Here is a 16,874-nt window from a genome sequence, read left to right as displayed (position 1 = left end):
ATTTATTAGCATATACGATATATAGGCTATACAAAAAGGCTATCATGTAAACAATGGGTAAATTTTTAGTTGAATATGCTAAAATAAATTAATCCGTTTATTTCGCATGTATGAGTATACGCATAGTATAGCCATATATGCCAAATAACTTTATGAACAAGGCATTTTATGTGAGCAAGACATCTCATCATATTCAAATATTTGACAAGTGCATATATTGTTATCCAAGTTTACTATGTAAATCTGTAAGACATGTTACAATCATGTACATTGTATACAACCAGTTTTAATGTCTCAACCTGGAAAAAAATAGACTAATTAGTTTATTATTGTATAGGCACGCATTATGTTTGAAAACAAAAAATAAATTGTTGTTCCAATATACGAAAAATAGACTAATAGGTTTATTGGCGTATATCATTATGTTTGGTTATAGTATAATCTGTATTGAAAAGAATAAAATGTTATTCCAACAAACAAAAACTAGTACGTTTGTTGACATATATAATGGTAGGCTATATGAAATGAAATGAATTATTATTCAAATATACAAAAATAAAAATAAAAATTTGTTTCAATATGCCAAAATAAATCAATAGATTTATTAACATATATGATGGTAGGCTATACAAAAAATGTAAACAAAGAATGAAAATTTGTTTCAATATGCAATAATAAATAATATACCAAAATACACTAATAAATTTATTTGGCATATATAAGTACATGCATATCTGATTATAGGATATTTAGTCTGATCATCATCTTTTTATTTTAAAATTGATTGTTTTATCAAAAGTAACCAATTGGTATCTTATCGAAATTATAACTAATTTGTCCAAAAAAATGTGTCTTATTTGTAATAATTTAAAAGTTATTTGCAACTTGATTCTTTATTTAACTATTAAAAATGTATATATTAATTTATATTTAAAAAATATGGGTGACTTAAATATTCATGATACATATTTTTTTTTAAAATATAGTTTATTAAAATGGCAACTTACTGAATGATAACTCATTATTTTCGAAAATAAACTTGAAGGTTACTCAAATGTATTAATATAATCTAAATAAATAATTGATTATTAAAGTGTATACACGTAAGTTTTATAGGTAACCAAAATATATTTCACATTACATAATATAAAAGTGATACTTTTTTATGAAAAAGTTACTTACTGGTTTCTTATCAACATCATAAGTAACCAAAAGGTTATTTTTGAAACGCATGAAAATTTAAAAAAAAAAAAAAAGAATTTCAGGATTAATTCATTCCAGGCATATTATTTTAGAATTAAGGTATTTTTTTGATGACGTGGCAAGGCATTAGTGTAATTGAGATTTGTTAAGTTATTTTTGTAATTATTTTATATTTTAAGTATATTTTTGAAAAAATCCCTAGTCAGCTTATTAAAAAAAATTAACAAAATTGGGCCCTTTTCTTGCCTGAGCCCTGTGCAGTAGGTCTGCCTGCACACCATTAGGGCCGGGCCTGAGGCCTTGTAAAAGAAAATATATAAGATAGATAATTAACGTATTAAAGAAAATGAATTGATTTGAGATAGAGAGCTTACCATAAGTAAAACTTAACTTAAGGCAATAAAGTATATGAGACACTTCCAATATAAAAACAAATATGTTAAGCTGAAAAACTTCATCTCTTGAAATTAGAAACATCTTTCCCTACTCATTAAAAGTAACATAATATCAAAACTTAATAATAATACATAAGCAAAACTTAATAATAATTAACAAACTTCCTTTAATCACGTATGTAACATTGAACATATAGTAATGTACCATAATATAATAATATTTTAAGCAAATGAATTTAGAAAAGAAAAAAAAACTATATATTAATTTTGAAATTTTAGTGTACCTTCATAATAATTTCAAAGAGAAAGCACACATAGATCTATCTTCAATAATATGGAGAATAATAAAATTAAATTCAGTGTATTTTTTGTGCATTCAAATTGTGAAAAAAAAAATTATGATAAAAATAGAAAAAAAAAATAATAAAGTCATATTATATTAATTTAATCTTATAACTGAAATATTTATATGCATATAATATACTAAATTAATTGGTTTGTAATAGTACACTTAAAATTGAGAAAATGAAGAACAAAATTGAAAGAAAAGAAATAAATAAGAGTTCATACTAACATTAATTATTAATAGATTATTGTATAACGAGAAAAATTAAGAAAATTGGGAATTTAAAAAATAAGATAGAAAACTCCTAGAAAGTGCTACCTCACATTACACCTTGCATTAAAATTATATCTTTATATATTAAAAGTGCCTATCTAACGGCATTTCTTGGTTTAACAGAATATACCTTAAAAATAAAAGAATATTCTGTTAAATTTAACGATGTTAATAGGTTTGATCTCCCATTAACAAATAAACCCAATAATTAAACCAAAAAATTAAACAATTTTTTTTTTAAAATTAAAAAAAATCATCTTGAGATTTCAATTAATCCGTAAACGAATCTCTCATCACTCTGCCCTCTCTCACTCACTCTCCAATTTTAAAAACCCTAATCGCAGCAGCAAAACATTAAACAAACCAACTCTGTTATGAAGAGACGCTGCTACAAATACAATGGCTTCCAACTCTGTTAAGTTTTTTTAATATTTTTAAGCTAACGCTAACGATCCACCTAGAAAAACAATGATTCACCTCTCTTTTCAAACATCCATCCACCTACAAAAAGCATTTTTTTTTCCAACAACGATTGTGAAATTCAAGAAAAATCAAAATCACACACTCAATTCAAATATGAATTTGTCTTTCTCCAATCGCCATTGAACTCCTCAACCACGGCTTACAGCAATGAATTTCTCTTTGATTCAATTCCCAATACCAGACCCATACCCTAACTTTGAGCACCATCAATGGCGGTCACACGCGAAGACAATGTTTACATGGTCAAATCTCGATGTTGGTGGGCACACATTCGAGGAGCGAAACCTATTCTCCATTGCTTACAAGAATATATGGTTGGACCTCGCCGTGCCTCGTGGCGGATCGTCTCTTCCATTGAGCAGAAGGAGGAGACTCGTGGTAATGTCGAACACGTGTCCACCATCAAGGAATACAGGTCCAAGATCGAGAACGAACTCGCCTCCATATTCGATGATATTCTGGATCTGCTTGAGAGAAAGCTTGTCCCTTCTGCCACCGCCGCTGAATCTAAGGTCTTTTACCTGAAAATGAAGGGTGATATCCACAGGTACCTTGCTGAATTCCAAAATGGTTCTGATTGAAAGGAGGCTGCCTAAAATACTCTTTCTGCCTACAAGGCTGCTAAGGTTAGGCCTTTTGGTTTGATTCGATTCATTTCATTTGGATCCATTCACTTTTAGTTTTTCTTATTCGATTTGATTCATTTCATTTGGATCGATTCACTTTTGGTCAATCGAATTCCACCTCTGGTCATGGGATGTTTTTGGGATGTCAATTTATTTATTTTGCATCATCTGAAAATTTTATTTTAGACGATTGTGATACATGAAATGGATTTTGTAATAATGTGTAGGTAGGAAGAAGATGTAAGGAAAGGCTATGATGTACTACTTGAGATAGGTTCCACCTTGAGAGACATGGCATCTCTCTCTTTTGAATATTCTGATATGCCTTACCAGAAACTAATTAAATGGTCAGTGCATAGCTTTTATGCTTGTGTTACTTTATCTAATTGAGGATAGCAGCATAACAACTTTAATTGACCATAGATGGTGTTGTATTGCTCTGTTTAATTTTGCAACCATATTCAATTCATATCATATTAGTACGTACAACTCACATCTACATGGATGAGGATGTTTACATGCAATAAATATTTTTAGTCTGCCATTATTTCCTTCTCCTTTTCATTACAATGTGATTCTTAACAAGAAATGTCTCTCTCTCTCTATCTTTCTAGGGGTTAACTCATTTTGATGAGATTCTATAAGAAGCAGATGGTATCATTCTCTCTCGTGGAAATTTGGGGATAGATCTGCCACCAGAAAAGGTCAGCTTTTTTGTTGCAGCTTTTGCAACAGTGTGTCAAAATGAAAAAGAATTGATCATGCCCTTTAATTAATGTTTTGAATAAGAAATAAGGTATACAGTATGTACATCTCTATATGATGAGATGAGAAAGTTATTTTGAATATAGATGAGTGCATGACTTTGGTGAGTAATACAGCAAAACCCGAACATTTACTAGCATGGCTGAATGAAATATATGATGGTGCACAAAAATAGTTTCGTACTTCAAGAAATTGATTTCAGTGTTGTCCCTCAATTTCTTCTTCCAAAGTTTTTACGAAAAAAATTGTGACAAGAATTCTGCTGAAAGATTCCCTGATCTTGATTAATATGGTATTAAAAAAATGTAGTCTTTGATTTGAAATTTCGATCATAAATTACATAATTTTTTGCTTTTTTTTTTCAATGCTTAAAGAAGTATATGATGAACTGTGACTTGGTAAGCTAACTTTCTTTCTCGTTTTTTTGGCTTCATTTGGTTACATATGTTTTCCCTTGATTTGTTTAATTTTTTTTGTCTTTATGGGGATGTAATTGACTCTTCTTTGATGGGTTCTTTCTCTTTATTTTATATCCCTTCCTGAGGTAGCATTTAAAAGTTAGTTTGACATAGTTTTCTTTTTTTCTTTAATACAGATTTATGACTTTGACCGAGATCACAAGGATGTTGGAGTTGCTCTTTTCACTACTAAATATTTTGTTGTCCGAAACTGCCTGCCCAACGCAAAGTTAGATATGCTTTTATCAGCATGGAATCCTCCTTCAGAGTGGGGAAAGTATGAACATTTTTCATAACCAATACTCAAAAATGGTGCCAATAACTATTTTCAATTGATCAGTTATTCTACATCTTTTTCTTTCTGTTTCTTTATTCCTTTCTTTTGTCTTGATTCTTTCTTTGAAGCAATCAGAGTGTAGATATTTTGCATAAAAAAAAAAGGTGTAAATTAGAAATTCTTTTGAAATTATGTGCTGTTAAATTTCATTATCTGTTTTAGTTCTTTTATTATCTGTTTTTGTTAGATTCTTTTATTATCAAAGATCTATGATGTACTTACTGTATATATTTTTATTTTTCCACTTTTAAAAACAAAAAACTGATTAAAAAAGTATTACCAAACGACACCATAGCATAAGAAAAAATAGGCACAGAAACGAATAGCCACTTAAATCTATGGTTAGTCTTTACCTTTATCCAATAATGAGCCACTTAGATTATGGTTAGTCTTTTCTTTCTAAAACCTTTTTTTTTAATAGGCTTAAGATTTTATTTAATATTTTTTATTTTTCCACTTTTAAAAACAGAAAACTGATTAAAAAAGTGTTACCAAACGACACCATAGCATAAGAAAAAATAGGCACAGAAACGAATAGCCACTTAAATCTATGGTTAGTCTTTACCTTTATCCAATAATGAGCCACTTAGATTATGGTTAGTCTTTTCTTTCTAAAACCTTTTTTTAATAGGCTTAAGATTTTATTTAATATTTTTTATTTTTCCACTTTTAAAAACAGAAAACTGATTAAAAAAGTGTTACCAAACGACACCATAGCATAAGAAAAAATAGGCACAGAAACGAATAGCCACTTAAATCTATGGTTAGTCTTTACCTTTATCCAATAATGAGCCACTTAGATTATGGTTAGTCTTTTCTTTCTAAAACCTTATTTTAATAGGCTTAAGATTTTATTTAATATTTTTTTCTTCTATTTTAAGATCGCACATTTTCTTTAATTTTCGTTACATAATATTTGCTTAAAATTTTGCAAAATACATATATTGTTCCTCTAAATTCTCTATAAGTAGATAAAAAATATTATTTTCATATATTGTTATGACTTATATATACACAATTATATTTTACTAACCAAATATAATAACACAAATATTATTTGCAGAAAACAAATCATTCACATAATCATACTTAGTTACAGAAATGAAAGAAAAATAAAGAACTAAACTTTAAATAAAATTAATATTTACGTGCCTCGGCACGTAATTTCTACCTAGTATATACATATGCATATATACAAGAAGTAATGAAAAATTCTGTTGCCACATGATATGATGTATATATAACTTATAACATCTACGGTTAAAAAAGAATTATTCTTACATATACAATTGGCAACGTCTATTGTTGGAGAAATTAATTTTTTTACATGTATATGTATAGTTCATAATGAATTAATAATAATCTAACAAAATCAATACATTTAGTTAAAAAAAATTTCAACAAGAAGACTTACATTGTATATATATGTCTGTTTAAATTTTATAAATGGATCATGTATGTTTGAATGAAATTCTAGCCAAAAAAAAATACTTACATAGGTGCCAAGGAAAAAGTTGTTGGTGATGAAATAATAATGAATTAATCCAACAAAACCAATTAATTTAGTTAATGTTTTCTAACAAAAGGACTACATTGTATATATATAAACATATCTGAGTGTGTATTAAAATTTTAGGAATGAATCATGTATGTTTGAATGAAATTTTAGGAAAAAAATAACTTACGTGGAAGTGCTTAGAAAGGATGGAGGTGATGAAAAAAAAAAAGAGCTTCAAATGTAGAGGTCACTTTTTAAAAAAAAAAATTGACAAAGGAAGCATCGTAAAGACTCTAACAGTGTCAAAGAATGATAATTTTTTACAGTGTATGTATTATTACACAAGTTACTAATAATATGATTAATTAGGTATCTATATAAAAAGGTGGTTTATGGTTTTTACAATCAAATAGAAAGTTTTTGACTGTTACACAATCAATTAGTGCATTCCTTTATATTCAGGTCGGTCTCCTATTTTTTTTTTCCTTTTAAACCATTCTCTCCTTTTGGAGCTGTTTATGCCTTTTCGTTTGGAATATTTATTAATATTAATTAATATTGAGTAGAAACAAATAAATATTCATTATCTTGATGGTGATATATTAATAATATTTAGGTAAGAAATGAAAAGATATATTGCAAGCTATTCATTATCATGTTTATTGTAAGCTATCAATTTAAAAAAAAAAAAAAACGATTTTACCCATTTTAATTAGTATTATTGTTATATTATTGTTAGGATTAGGATTAGGATAATATATAAATTAAAACTATAAATTACTAAAAATTAGAAAAAACTCAAAAAAAAAGAGAAGATAAGCTGGGAGCTAATTTTGGTTTATACCTTCCTTTATATATTGATTGATATTTATGATTTTAAAATTTACATTAAAAGACGTCTAAATATAATTACATAACGTTTTTTTTTTAAAAAAAAAATACATAAGTTTTACAATTGAAAATAATAATAATAAAAGGGAAATTTACATGGTATACTGACTTTTGTTATTTTTTTACAAAAATATTGTCAGGCAGTATTTTTTACTTTTTTAATGTGTTTTTTTATAAGTTTTATACTGCAGTATGCTGTGTTAAGTTTTCACTCGTGTTCTACTGTTGTTTTGAGTTGTTCTGTTTTGTGTTCTACTGGTGTTTTATAAAAACACAGTATTTTTGAAAACTTTTCCGTGTGACAGTATTTTTGTAAAAGTTAACCCAAATTCTAATATTTTTATAAGTTTCCCTAAAAAAAATTATAAATTCATAAAAGTCCAAATATCATGAATGGTGCCCATTTATGAACATCGATCTATCCCAAAACACATACACATATATTCTAATTATTTCGGGTTAAAGGAATAAGTAGGCAACTACGTCATCAGTAATCCATAATTTCATAGCTGCTAATTAAAGAATTAGTTTTATATACTCTAACAAAAATCACACATGATTTTATTAGTATTTTTATTTATAAATCATTAAAAATGAACACATTTGATTAGACTAGTTTGTTTTTTTAATTATTTTTTTTATGAAATAAATATTTTTAGTCTTATTCATTTTAAAAATTTCTTCAAATCATATATTCTTTTTGAAACCTCTATCATTAAATCTTTTCAGTAGTTAAATTAAATTATTACAAATATAATTTAAGTTATTAATTAAAAGATTTAAGTTATCTAATATTTGAGTTATAAAGTCATTGAAATTATAATAATTATTTAAATGATTAAATTAGTACTCGTGGATCTTCCTTGAGACACTAATATGCATTTGATAAGATAAGTCACTTTACATTTTTTTATAATTTTTCGATTGGAAATACTTTTTTATATAGTAACTATTGTTAGTGTTTTCTATAAATTCTATCTATTGATGCTTATTTTGTTTATTTGTAGTGAAAATAAAATATAAATTTGCAATGTTTATTTTCTCATTATTTTTAATTTTTATCTCACTAATATATAGTTTGTTTATGTGCAGCTAAGATACTTTAGTCCCGTCAAGCTTTTAGAGAAAGAATAGTGAGTTTTTAAAACAATTTGCGTGATGCTGGTGATGACAATAGATTGTTGTCTGGTACCAAGATTTTACAATTATGATTGCTTTTCTATCAGAGTCCTTTACTCAAATGATTTTGTGATTATTATTATAAGTTTTTACAAGTTTGTTATTTAAATTTCCATGAGTGTTCCTAATTTATGTTGCTTGTAAATTAGTTGCACATGCTTTTTGGATAAATAAACAACTTGTTTTGGTAGATATGATTATTTTTATTTTTGTTAGAATATAGTATTATTTTGATTATTATGCCATATTTAGTATTTATTTGATGAACATGAGATGACATGTTTAGTATTCATAACTAGCTATATGATGTTATTCTAGTTTCAATGAATTTGTTAAGTGCTTTAAAAAAAAAAAAAATAAGGGTGGATTGACATTTAGACCTTTTATTAATTGATGTAAAATATGACTATAGACATAACATCATAATAAAAAAATTGATTAAATATTTAACCATAAATGTAACCTACAATAACCAGTTAAAAAGTAATTTATAAATGCAATAAAATATTTTCTAAAGCTAGAAAAAAAAACCAGGTGTCATGTTGGTAGTAGCGGATCTAGAATATAATTTTAAGGTGAGGTAACTAAAATTTGCACTAGAATTTAAAATAATATTTTTTGAAGCAAAAAAGAAAAATCTATAATACATTTTTTTACTTAAATTTGAAATGAAATTATTATATAAATTGAAACAAATCTAAATAATAACATGAGATTTTATAATTTTTATTTTATTTTTTTATGTAAGAACTTGTATTACTTATAGATTAAATATATAATTCAAACAATTAATTCATTAACATAATAAGTTTTTTTTTCAACAAAAAAGAAATTATTTGTAGTTTGAATGCTTTAAGTTAATATTTTGTAGCTTAATTTTTCAAAACATTAGATTTATATATAAATAAAAATAAAAGATAGAACTCATATTCAAGACCAAATCTACTAAGTAAAGAACAAATACCTACACTAACTACCAATTATGTATTATTTCTATCTCTAATTTTAGGTCCGCCTATGCATGTTGGATGACGTATTTAGCCATATGTGTACTGTAGCCGACGCCTTTATATATATTCATCTTTATTTTTGTTTTTACTATAATATATAATATATATGGTGGTTGGTGTTGGTGATCAAAATTTTGTTTGTGGCAACGCCCAACAAAAGAATAGTGTGAAAAGTAAGCGAGAAAGAGAGAGAGTAATAAGATAACTAGAAGAACGAAATAAGATAAGATATTGGTATGTATGTGATGAGAACTAGGAAAAGGATGCATACTTAACGGTAAACCACACCACACATTACAAGACCTAACGATCTAAAATAGTATTTCGTAAGTATCGTGAGTGAGACCCACCTAATAAAATATAAATGTATGCATGCATGCATGGCCAAAACAACCGGTCAAAGTCAACCATTACTATTCTCTATTCCTACTAATCAGTGCTATATGCTAACACGATCACCAGTATATGCACCACTTATGCTAGTCCATTCTCACAATTTCTCTCTCTCTCTCTCCTTCTCTTTCCCTGTTATATATATATATATATATATTTATAGAAATACCTATCATATATGTAGAAGAGCATATTTCGCCTCTGCCAGACTTTCTGCTGAACAATTACAGAAAATTAAAACTGAGGTAGATACATATTGTATATACACACATAAAGAATGAGAAAACCTTGCTGTGATAAAGATGGAACGAACAAGGGAGCATGGTCGAAGCACGAAGACCAAAAGCTGATTGATTATATCACAACTCACGGCGAAGGATGTTGGCGCTCACTCCCCAAGGCTGCAGGTACGTACGTACGTATAATAATCACACATACGCACCATATGATAACTCCTAATATATATATATCTACATAAATATTTGAAATTGTTCAAGGGTTATAATAATATATGAAGATCATTTGGGATGTACGTTCAAGTTGATTTTGTCATGTCACCTAATTTTACAAAAAGTAAAAATAAAGAGAAGAAACTTTATGTAGTGAATACTTATTAATTAATTGAATGCGTGTATAATAATATATATGTTGGATATATACAATATATATAGGTCTGCACCGATGTGGCAAAAGTTGCAGGCTTAGATGGATTAACTATCTTAGACCAGACATTAAAAGGGGAAACTTTGGAGAGGACGAAGAGGATCTCATTATCAAGCTTCATGCCCTCCTTGGCAATCGGTAATAATAATTAATATTATTTACACATAATATATATGTATAAATTACTTGTAAATGATCATACATTATACATTTTATATATAAAAAAACATTACACGAATTATTAGCTAGGTTGTTATGTAAATTATTATTACGTACATATTACTTAATTTGTTTCAATTGAGTTTACATATATTATTTGGTAAAAAAATAAAATAAAAGTTTGTATGTGGTGGATTGGTAGGTGGTCTCTAATTGCTGGAAGGTTACCAGGGAGAACGGATAACGAGGTGAAGAACTATTGGAATTCTCACTTACGAAAGAAGCTCATAAATTTGGGAATTGATCCAAATAATCATAAGGTCAACCGAAGCCAAAATCATGATCATAGTGCTACAACCACTCATCCTCACAACAGCCATAATATTATTTCTGGCTCAATCAACGCCCATGCCTCAAACTCAGATGAAACATCTGCAGCTGCCTCTTCTGATAACAATCACAATCGCAAACACCTAATTAATCTTGATCTTACCATTGCCTTTCCTTATTCTGATCACAATGATCATCATCATGATCACCATCCCCTTAAAGAGACTGAACCACAAAATAAAGAGCCCTTAAACTCAATGGAGATGGAAGTTAGTAGTAATAATATTTACACTACTTTTCCGACTCTCATCCTTTTTAGATAATTATTAACAAAGTACTTCATAATTAGATAAATATATACTACTAAATCAAATGATGGAATTATATTTTCTCGGGGTAGCTATTAATGCTTCCTTAATTTAGAGAAATTAGGGAATAATAATAAAGATTTGCTCGGCAACACCTCTTGATTTGTTGTTGTTATTAATATTATATATACATATATATAAAAAGAACAAAACGTATACATCTTGATAAAATTATTGCAAGATCAATATCTTTTCGGTCACTATCTTTCATCATCTAACACTTGTTGAATTAGATGATTATAAATTGGAGAAACAAAAAGGAAGCAGCTGGCCAGTTAGCTAGTATACAGTATACCTGTCATTTCATCGGGTAGGTGTAAATTGTGGATCAGAAAATGATGGATCGAGATCACCATCAGAAGAAGAGTAGATAAACATATGAAGTTACATGAAATATGACGACGGCTGATGTGTATATTCTTATTTATATTTATAACATTATTATGTTAGATATGATGCTACTTAATTAGTACTAAGAAATTGTCTTCTAATAAATTAACATGATTAATGTATTAATGTATTAGGATAAGAAATATGTAATACATATTTGAAATTGGTTTCGCTACCTTTCGTGGTAGGATTATTTTCTAATAATCCAATATTCGTGGCAGTTTACAAATTAAAACAATTTATTTGAGTTAATATTTTAAATTAACATATCAGGGCTCGTTTGGAACGCCGTATTAAGTCGTATTGTATTGAATTATATTTTATGCAATATTTTTATGTAAAACTATATGTGGTATTAACTTTTATAGACACCTAAATATATAATATTTTAGTATAAATTAAAGTTTAACATACTATTATATAAAAATATGATCTATAATTCAATTCAATATAATACAATACAATACAATACGACCTATAATACGACGTTCCAAACGAGCTCTAAGTGAATATAAGTAAACTAAATGATGAGCTCAATAGTAAACCTAACACTAAGAAAAAAATGCTATATTTATTGACAGCTTTCTAGTCACAACATAATTTTTTTGTGACTAAATAAGACTTTAGTCACATCAAAAAATTACTTGTGAGTAAAACATAATATTTAGATACAAGTTGTCACTAATTTACTTTTAGTCACACCAAGTATTGTTACTAAACATACATTTAGTTACAATAATTATGATATCAGAGCACTACTACAAAAACCCCCTTTAGAGGCAGTTTTTAAGCCCTTTCAGCGTCGGTTTTCGCAAAATTCGCTACCGACGCTGATCAGGGCGAAGCTAAAAGGTTTAAATGAACCGACGCCATATGTACCCCTATGGCATCGGTTATTAGCTAGGAACCGACGCCATATGTAGCGTAGCAACCGACGCCATATGTAGCGTAGCAACCGAAGCCATAAGTACACGAATTTCAGTTTTTTCAATTTTTTTTTAAATTTAATTATATAATTTTAATTACATATTTATTTTATTAATTTATATATTATTTTATTTAATTTAAATTGCATATTTATTTTTTAAATTGTAAATTAAATATTATTTAAATTTGTATAAAATACATAATTTAATTTCATAAAAGTAATTAAATATTACACAAAGACTAATGTAAAATTAGTTAAAAATATTAATAAGTTAATAAATCTAACTACAAGTTAATCTATAAAAATTACATAATGAAGAAAAATTCTTGGACCTTTCAACCTCAATCGTCACCGTGAATCACCGCCATCAATTGTTCTATCCACTTTCGCTGTAGTGATAACAATTCTGTTTTTGGATCGTATTGCTTCTTACCCCCAAACTGTTAAAAAAAATTATAAATTTATATTAGTTTATATATATGTATATTATATATTTGTTATTATAGAATTTATATACTATAATCAATAATTAAAACTTACAGCTTTTTGATCTTGTATGTAACGGCTGGGGTTGGCACGTGCGATGATGTCAGTGATATATTTCAAAACATAAAAACCACATTTTTGGCTTTTAGGTTGTCTTCGACAGTTTACTTGGTTAATTCCTAGCCACGGGCCAAGATACTCATGTGCGTTCCCTATATACATGAATGCCCTGTTTTGGAAAATTATATTAGCATTTCAATTCGTTAGTTAATTTAAATTTGTTACATAAGAAGTCATTAAATTATTACCTTCCGATCATTTGTTCTATTTCTTCGGGAATTGGGTGGCCACTTACAGGGTTTAGATGGATAATTTTCCTTGGCGTAACCACCACTAGCGTCCAATGCATCCTAGAAAATTATATTGGAATATAAGTAAGATAGTATAAAAATAATTTGAAGACATAATATAGAAATGAACAATTAGCACTAAAGAATTTAATAAAGCTTACCCGATATTCCAAGGAATAAAGAACATTTTGTGGTTGTTATTCATTAATGATAACCAATTAGCCAATCGTCTTGCCGCATCGTCAAAAGACTGACTCTTTTCTTCATCGGTGATCCCATGCACTATGAGAAGCTCTGGGTCGTAAAACTTGAAAATTTTCCTCAGACCGTTGATGCTCTCCCATATGTGCCTGCCAAAAAAAGTGTTAGTGTCTTATAATAATTTGACTACAATTTGATATAAGGTTAATTAGATTAAAGAAGAGTATACATCATTCCAAACAGCATTCCCTAGTTGCCGATGTAGTCACACGTAGCAACCTACTGCAAATCCTCTCCAGATAACGTGATCTGGGTACGCGGTGCAATGAATCCTCAGGGGACAGGAATTGTGATTATATCACGTTTATCTTTGAGCCTCAGGAATTCACGAATCATCCATTTTAGCGAATTAGGGATCAACGCCATCTTCTCTTCCGTGAACAAGTCATCTTCCCGTGCACCACCGCCTTGTGGAGAAAGCATCGGAGCTTTCCCCTTCGACGCATCACGTCTTGAGGGCGGTTGAGCTAGTGGACCCTAAACAAAACGGAACATAATATATCAAATTTTATCCAAATTCTACCGAAATTTCGGCAGCATAACAGTTGTAATTGAATGGCCCAAAAAATTTTAAACATGCCTGTATAACGACAAATAACACATATATAACAGTAGTTTGTTCATCCATCCCACCGCAGCACATATATTCGCAGAACCTACTTCACTACGGATGAATATTGAAGATATTCAAACTCCACTAATCATTACGAATTAATTATAAGAGAAGTTACCTCGGTTATATCTGCACCCTTCAATTGGGATTGGGATTTCAGCGTCCTCTTGCAGGATTTCTGACACCAGAATTCGGGCATGTGAATCATCGTAGTCCTGGCAGTGAACAGTGATTTTACCAACATGCTCGTACAAATATGTTCGGGCCACAATGTTGTCGATGTTGTCAGAGCAGAGATGTACTTGCTGATTAAGGGCCGCATGGTCATCGAAATTGTACAGGATACCTTGGTCGTTGGGGGAAATAAACTCCTCAGCATAAGTTTGTGGTTGTACCTCATCCTCAGGAGCGTATGGTTGTGGATCATACGCCTCACCAGCCACCTCTCCTTCTTTCTCTTGTTCGGCAGCGTTTCTCTGCTGCTTAAGGGATTGGACTTCGACTTTTAATTTTTGATTCTCCTTCGCTTGCCGAGCCACAACATCAGACACTTCCCTTTTCTTCCTGCCGAACAGTTGAGATGCCCTGGTCAGGAACCTACAAATCATAAAATGCAAATTAGCTACGATTTTATTTGTGTAACTAAATAAATAACATTTCAAGTAATAGCATACCCAGTAGCCCTGACACGTCCAGGATGCTCTGGTGTCCCGAGCGCCTGCGTCAGGATATCGTTTTGGCCTTGGACCTGAATTTGTCCCTGAGTAAGCTTCTCCTCTAATTGAGCCTAATGCACACATATATTCAAGCAATTAGTATATGAATTATATACACTAACTCATGAGTAGAACTCAATTAAGGATTAATATATACTTACTATCTTCTCTGCAATTTCCTTGCCGTAATCAGTGACAAGTTTTCGACTCTTGGTGCGAGATTTAATCCAAACACGGTGGTGGGGGGGATCTGCAACTTCGAGATCCTTTTTCTACATCACGTTATAACAATTAAATGAGTACCAATTAAATTTTATAGCAAATTATAGCACATTAAATTTTAAGCATTACTTACCACAGCTTCCCGTACGTTCACCATTCCACTCCGACCACTACGATGTCTGGATTGAATTTTCGATGAACGTTCACGTTGCACCTTACTCAATTCCTACAATGCCAAAAAAATACATTAGATACATGTACTTGTATTTAAGAGTTTATCTTAGTGTTAATATAATTAGCGTACCTGAAATTCAGGAGTTAGTCGACTTTCAACAAAAGTGCACCAATCAGCAGCGTCAATCTCGGGGTGCTTTTCAGGGACTTGTGCCAGTCGTCCCAGATCCTTCTCTTGCAACGCGGGCATTATGATGTCTTTTGTCATCCTATTCTTGAAGTCTTTCATTAACTTTCCAGCTAGGATGAGACAATCATGTTTGAAGGAGTCCGGCACAATGAACCCCGTCTAGTTTGAAGGGAAACAAACATGGTTAGAGTGAACATTTGAATTAATAGAAAAACAAATCAAAATTCTAACAAATAACAGCTTACTTGTATGTCGTTCCAAACTTTATTTTTCAGAGTCGGGTTGACTTCTTTCCAATTTTTATAGGACAACCCTATCGTCTGCCGGCATCTGACACCTAGAGTGGATACGAGCTTAGCATAGCTTTTCCCGCAGTATTGTTCTTTGTCATTAACCTCGAGGGCCACTCTTTTGCCTTGATCCATTAGCTTGGATATTTCATTCATTTGAGTAGGCCCTCTTGTAGGTATTACTGTTGGACACTCTGCCTCTGGGTCTGAATCAGATCCTGAACTCGAGTTGGCCATATCTACACCATTAACAAACAAAATTGATAATCATGCTACTAACACTAAATTCTACTGAAATTTGATCCAAATTCTACCGAAATTTTTGCAGCATAACGGCTGTAATTGGACGTTCCCAAAAATTTTAAAAGTGCCTAAAGTAACAAACAAAACAAATATAACAATACAGAACAAAGAAACTAACATAAACAATACAAAATTTATCCACCAATCCGACTGCAGTACATGTATTCGCAGAACCTACTTCACTACGAATGAATATTTAAGATATTCAAAATCAACTAAGCATGCATTGATAATTAATTATAATAACAAAAGGTTAGCGGATGGATATACCTATTGCAAATCCGATCAACACCGAAATATGTCGATCGACTCTCAAATATTAGCACACAACCTATAACATAATGCAATATACAACCAAATTAAAATTTTAATTATTAAATTACTTACTAGTTATTAAACAAAGTAGCAAGTTACTAGTTACTAATTTCCATAGTTAATTTTTTTAAAAATAACATATACATATATATACATATATAATCAATTAAATATCACACTACCATTATTTTAAAAACTTTAACTCTAAACTAATTAAATTCCTACTACCTCTCATTCTCATTCACAACAAATATATATA

At 29.5% G+C, this 16,874-nt stretch overlaps 2 protein-coding genes across 2 annotated transcripts; both read left to right on the top strand.

Annotated features, from left to right (window-relative positions):
* The first annotated feature begins 2,288 nt into the window (after nucleotides 1–2,288).
* LOC133030893 (14-3-3 protein 3-like) lies at nucleotides 2,289–3,932 on the top strand. Its single transcript, XM_061103865.1, is given in 2 exon segments — nucleotides 2,289–3,326; nucleotides 3,554–3,932. Coding segments are annotated over 2 exon segments (447 nt in total). The 5' UTR covers nucleotides 2,289–2,909; the 3' UTR covers nucleotides 3,584–3,932.
* Nucleotides 3,933–9,962: 6,030 nt separating this feature from the next.
* On the top strand, nucleotides 9,963–11,479 carry LOC115721889 (transcription factor MYB8). Its single transcript, XM_030650991.2, has 3 exons — nucleotides 9,963–10,264; nucleotides 10,529–10,658; nucleotides 10,882–11,479. The coding sequence occupies exons 1-3, from the start codon at nucleotides 10,135–10,137 to the stop codon at nucleotides 11,330–11,332; spliced, it is 711 nt and encodes a 236-aa protein (XP_030506851.2). The 5' UTR covers nucleotides 9,963–10,134; the 3' UTR covers nucleotides 11,333–11,479.
* Nucleotides 11,480–16,874: the final 5,395 nt, after the last annotated feature.

This window comes from Cannabis sativa, chromosome 9, assembly GCF_029168945.1.
Source record: "Cannabis sativa cultivar Pink pepper isolate KNU-18-1 chromosome 9, ASM2916894v1, whole genome shotgun sequence".
Classification (NCBI taxonomy): Eukaryota; Viridiplantae; Streptophyta; class Magnoliopsida; order Rosales; family Cannabaceae; genus Cannabis; species Cannabis sativa.
Note: the sequence above shows the minus strand (reverse complement) of the source record. Positions and strands in the feature narration are given on the sequence as shown.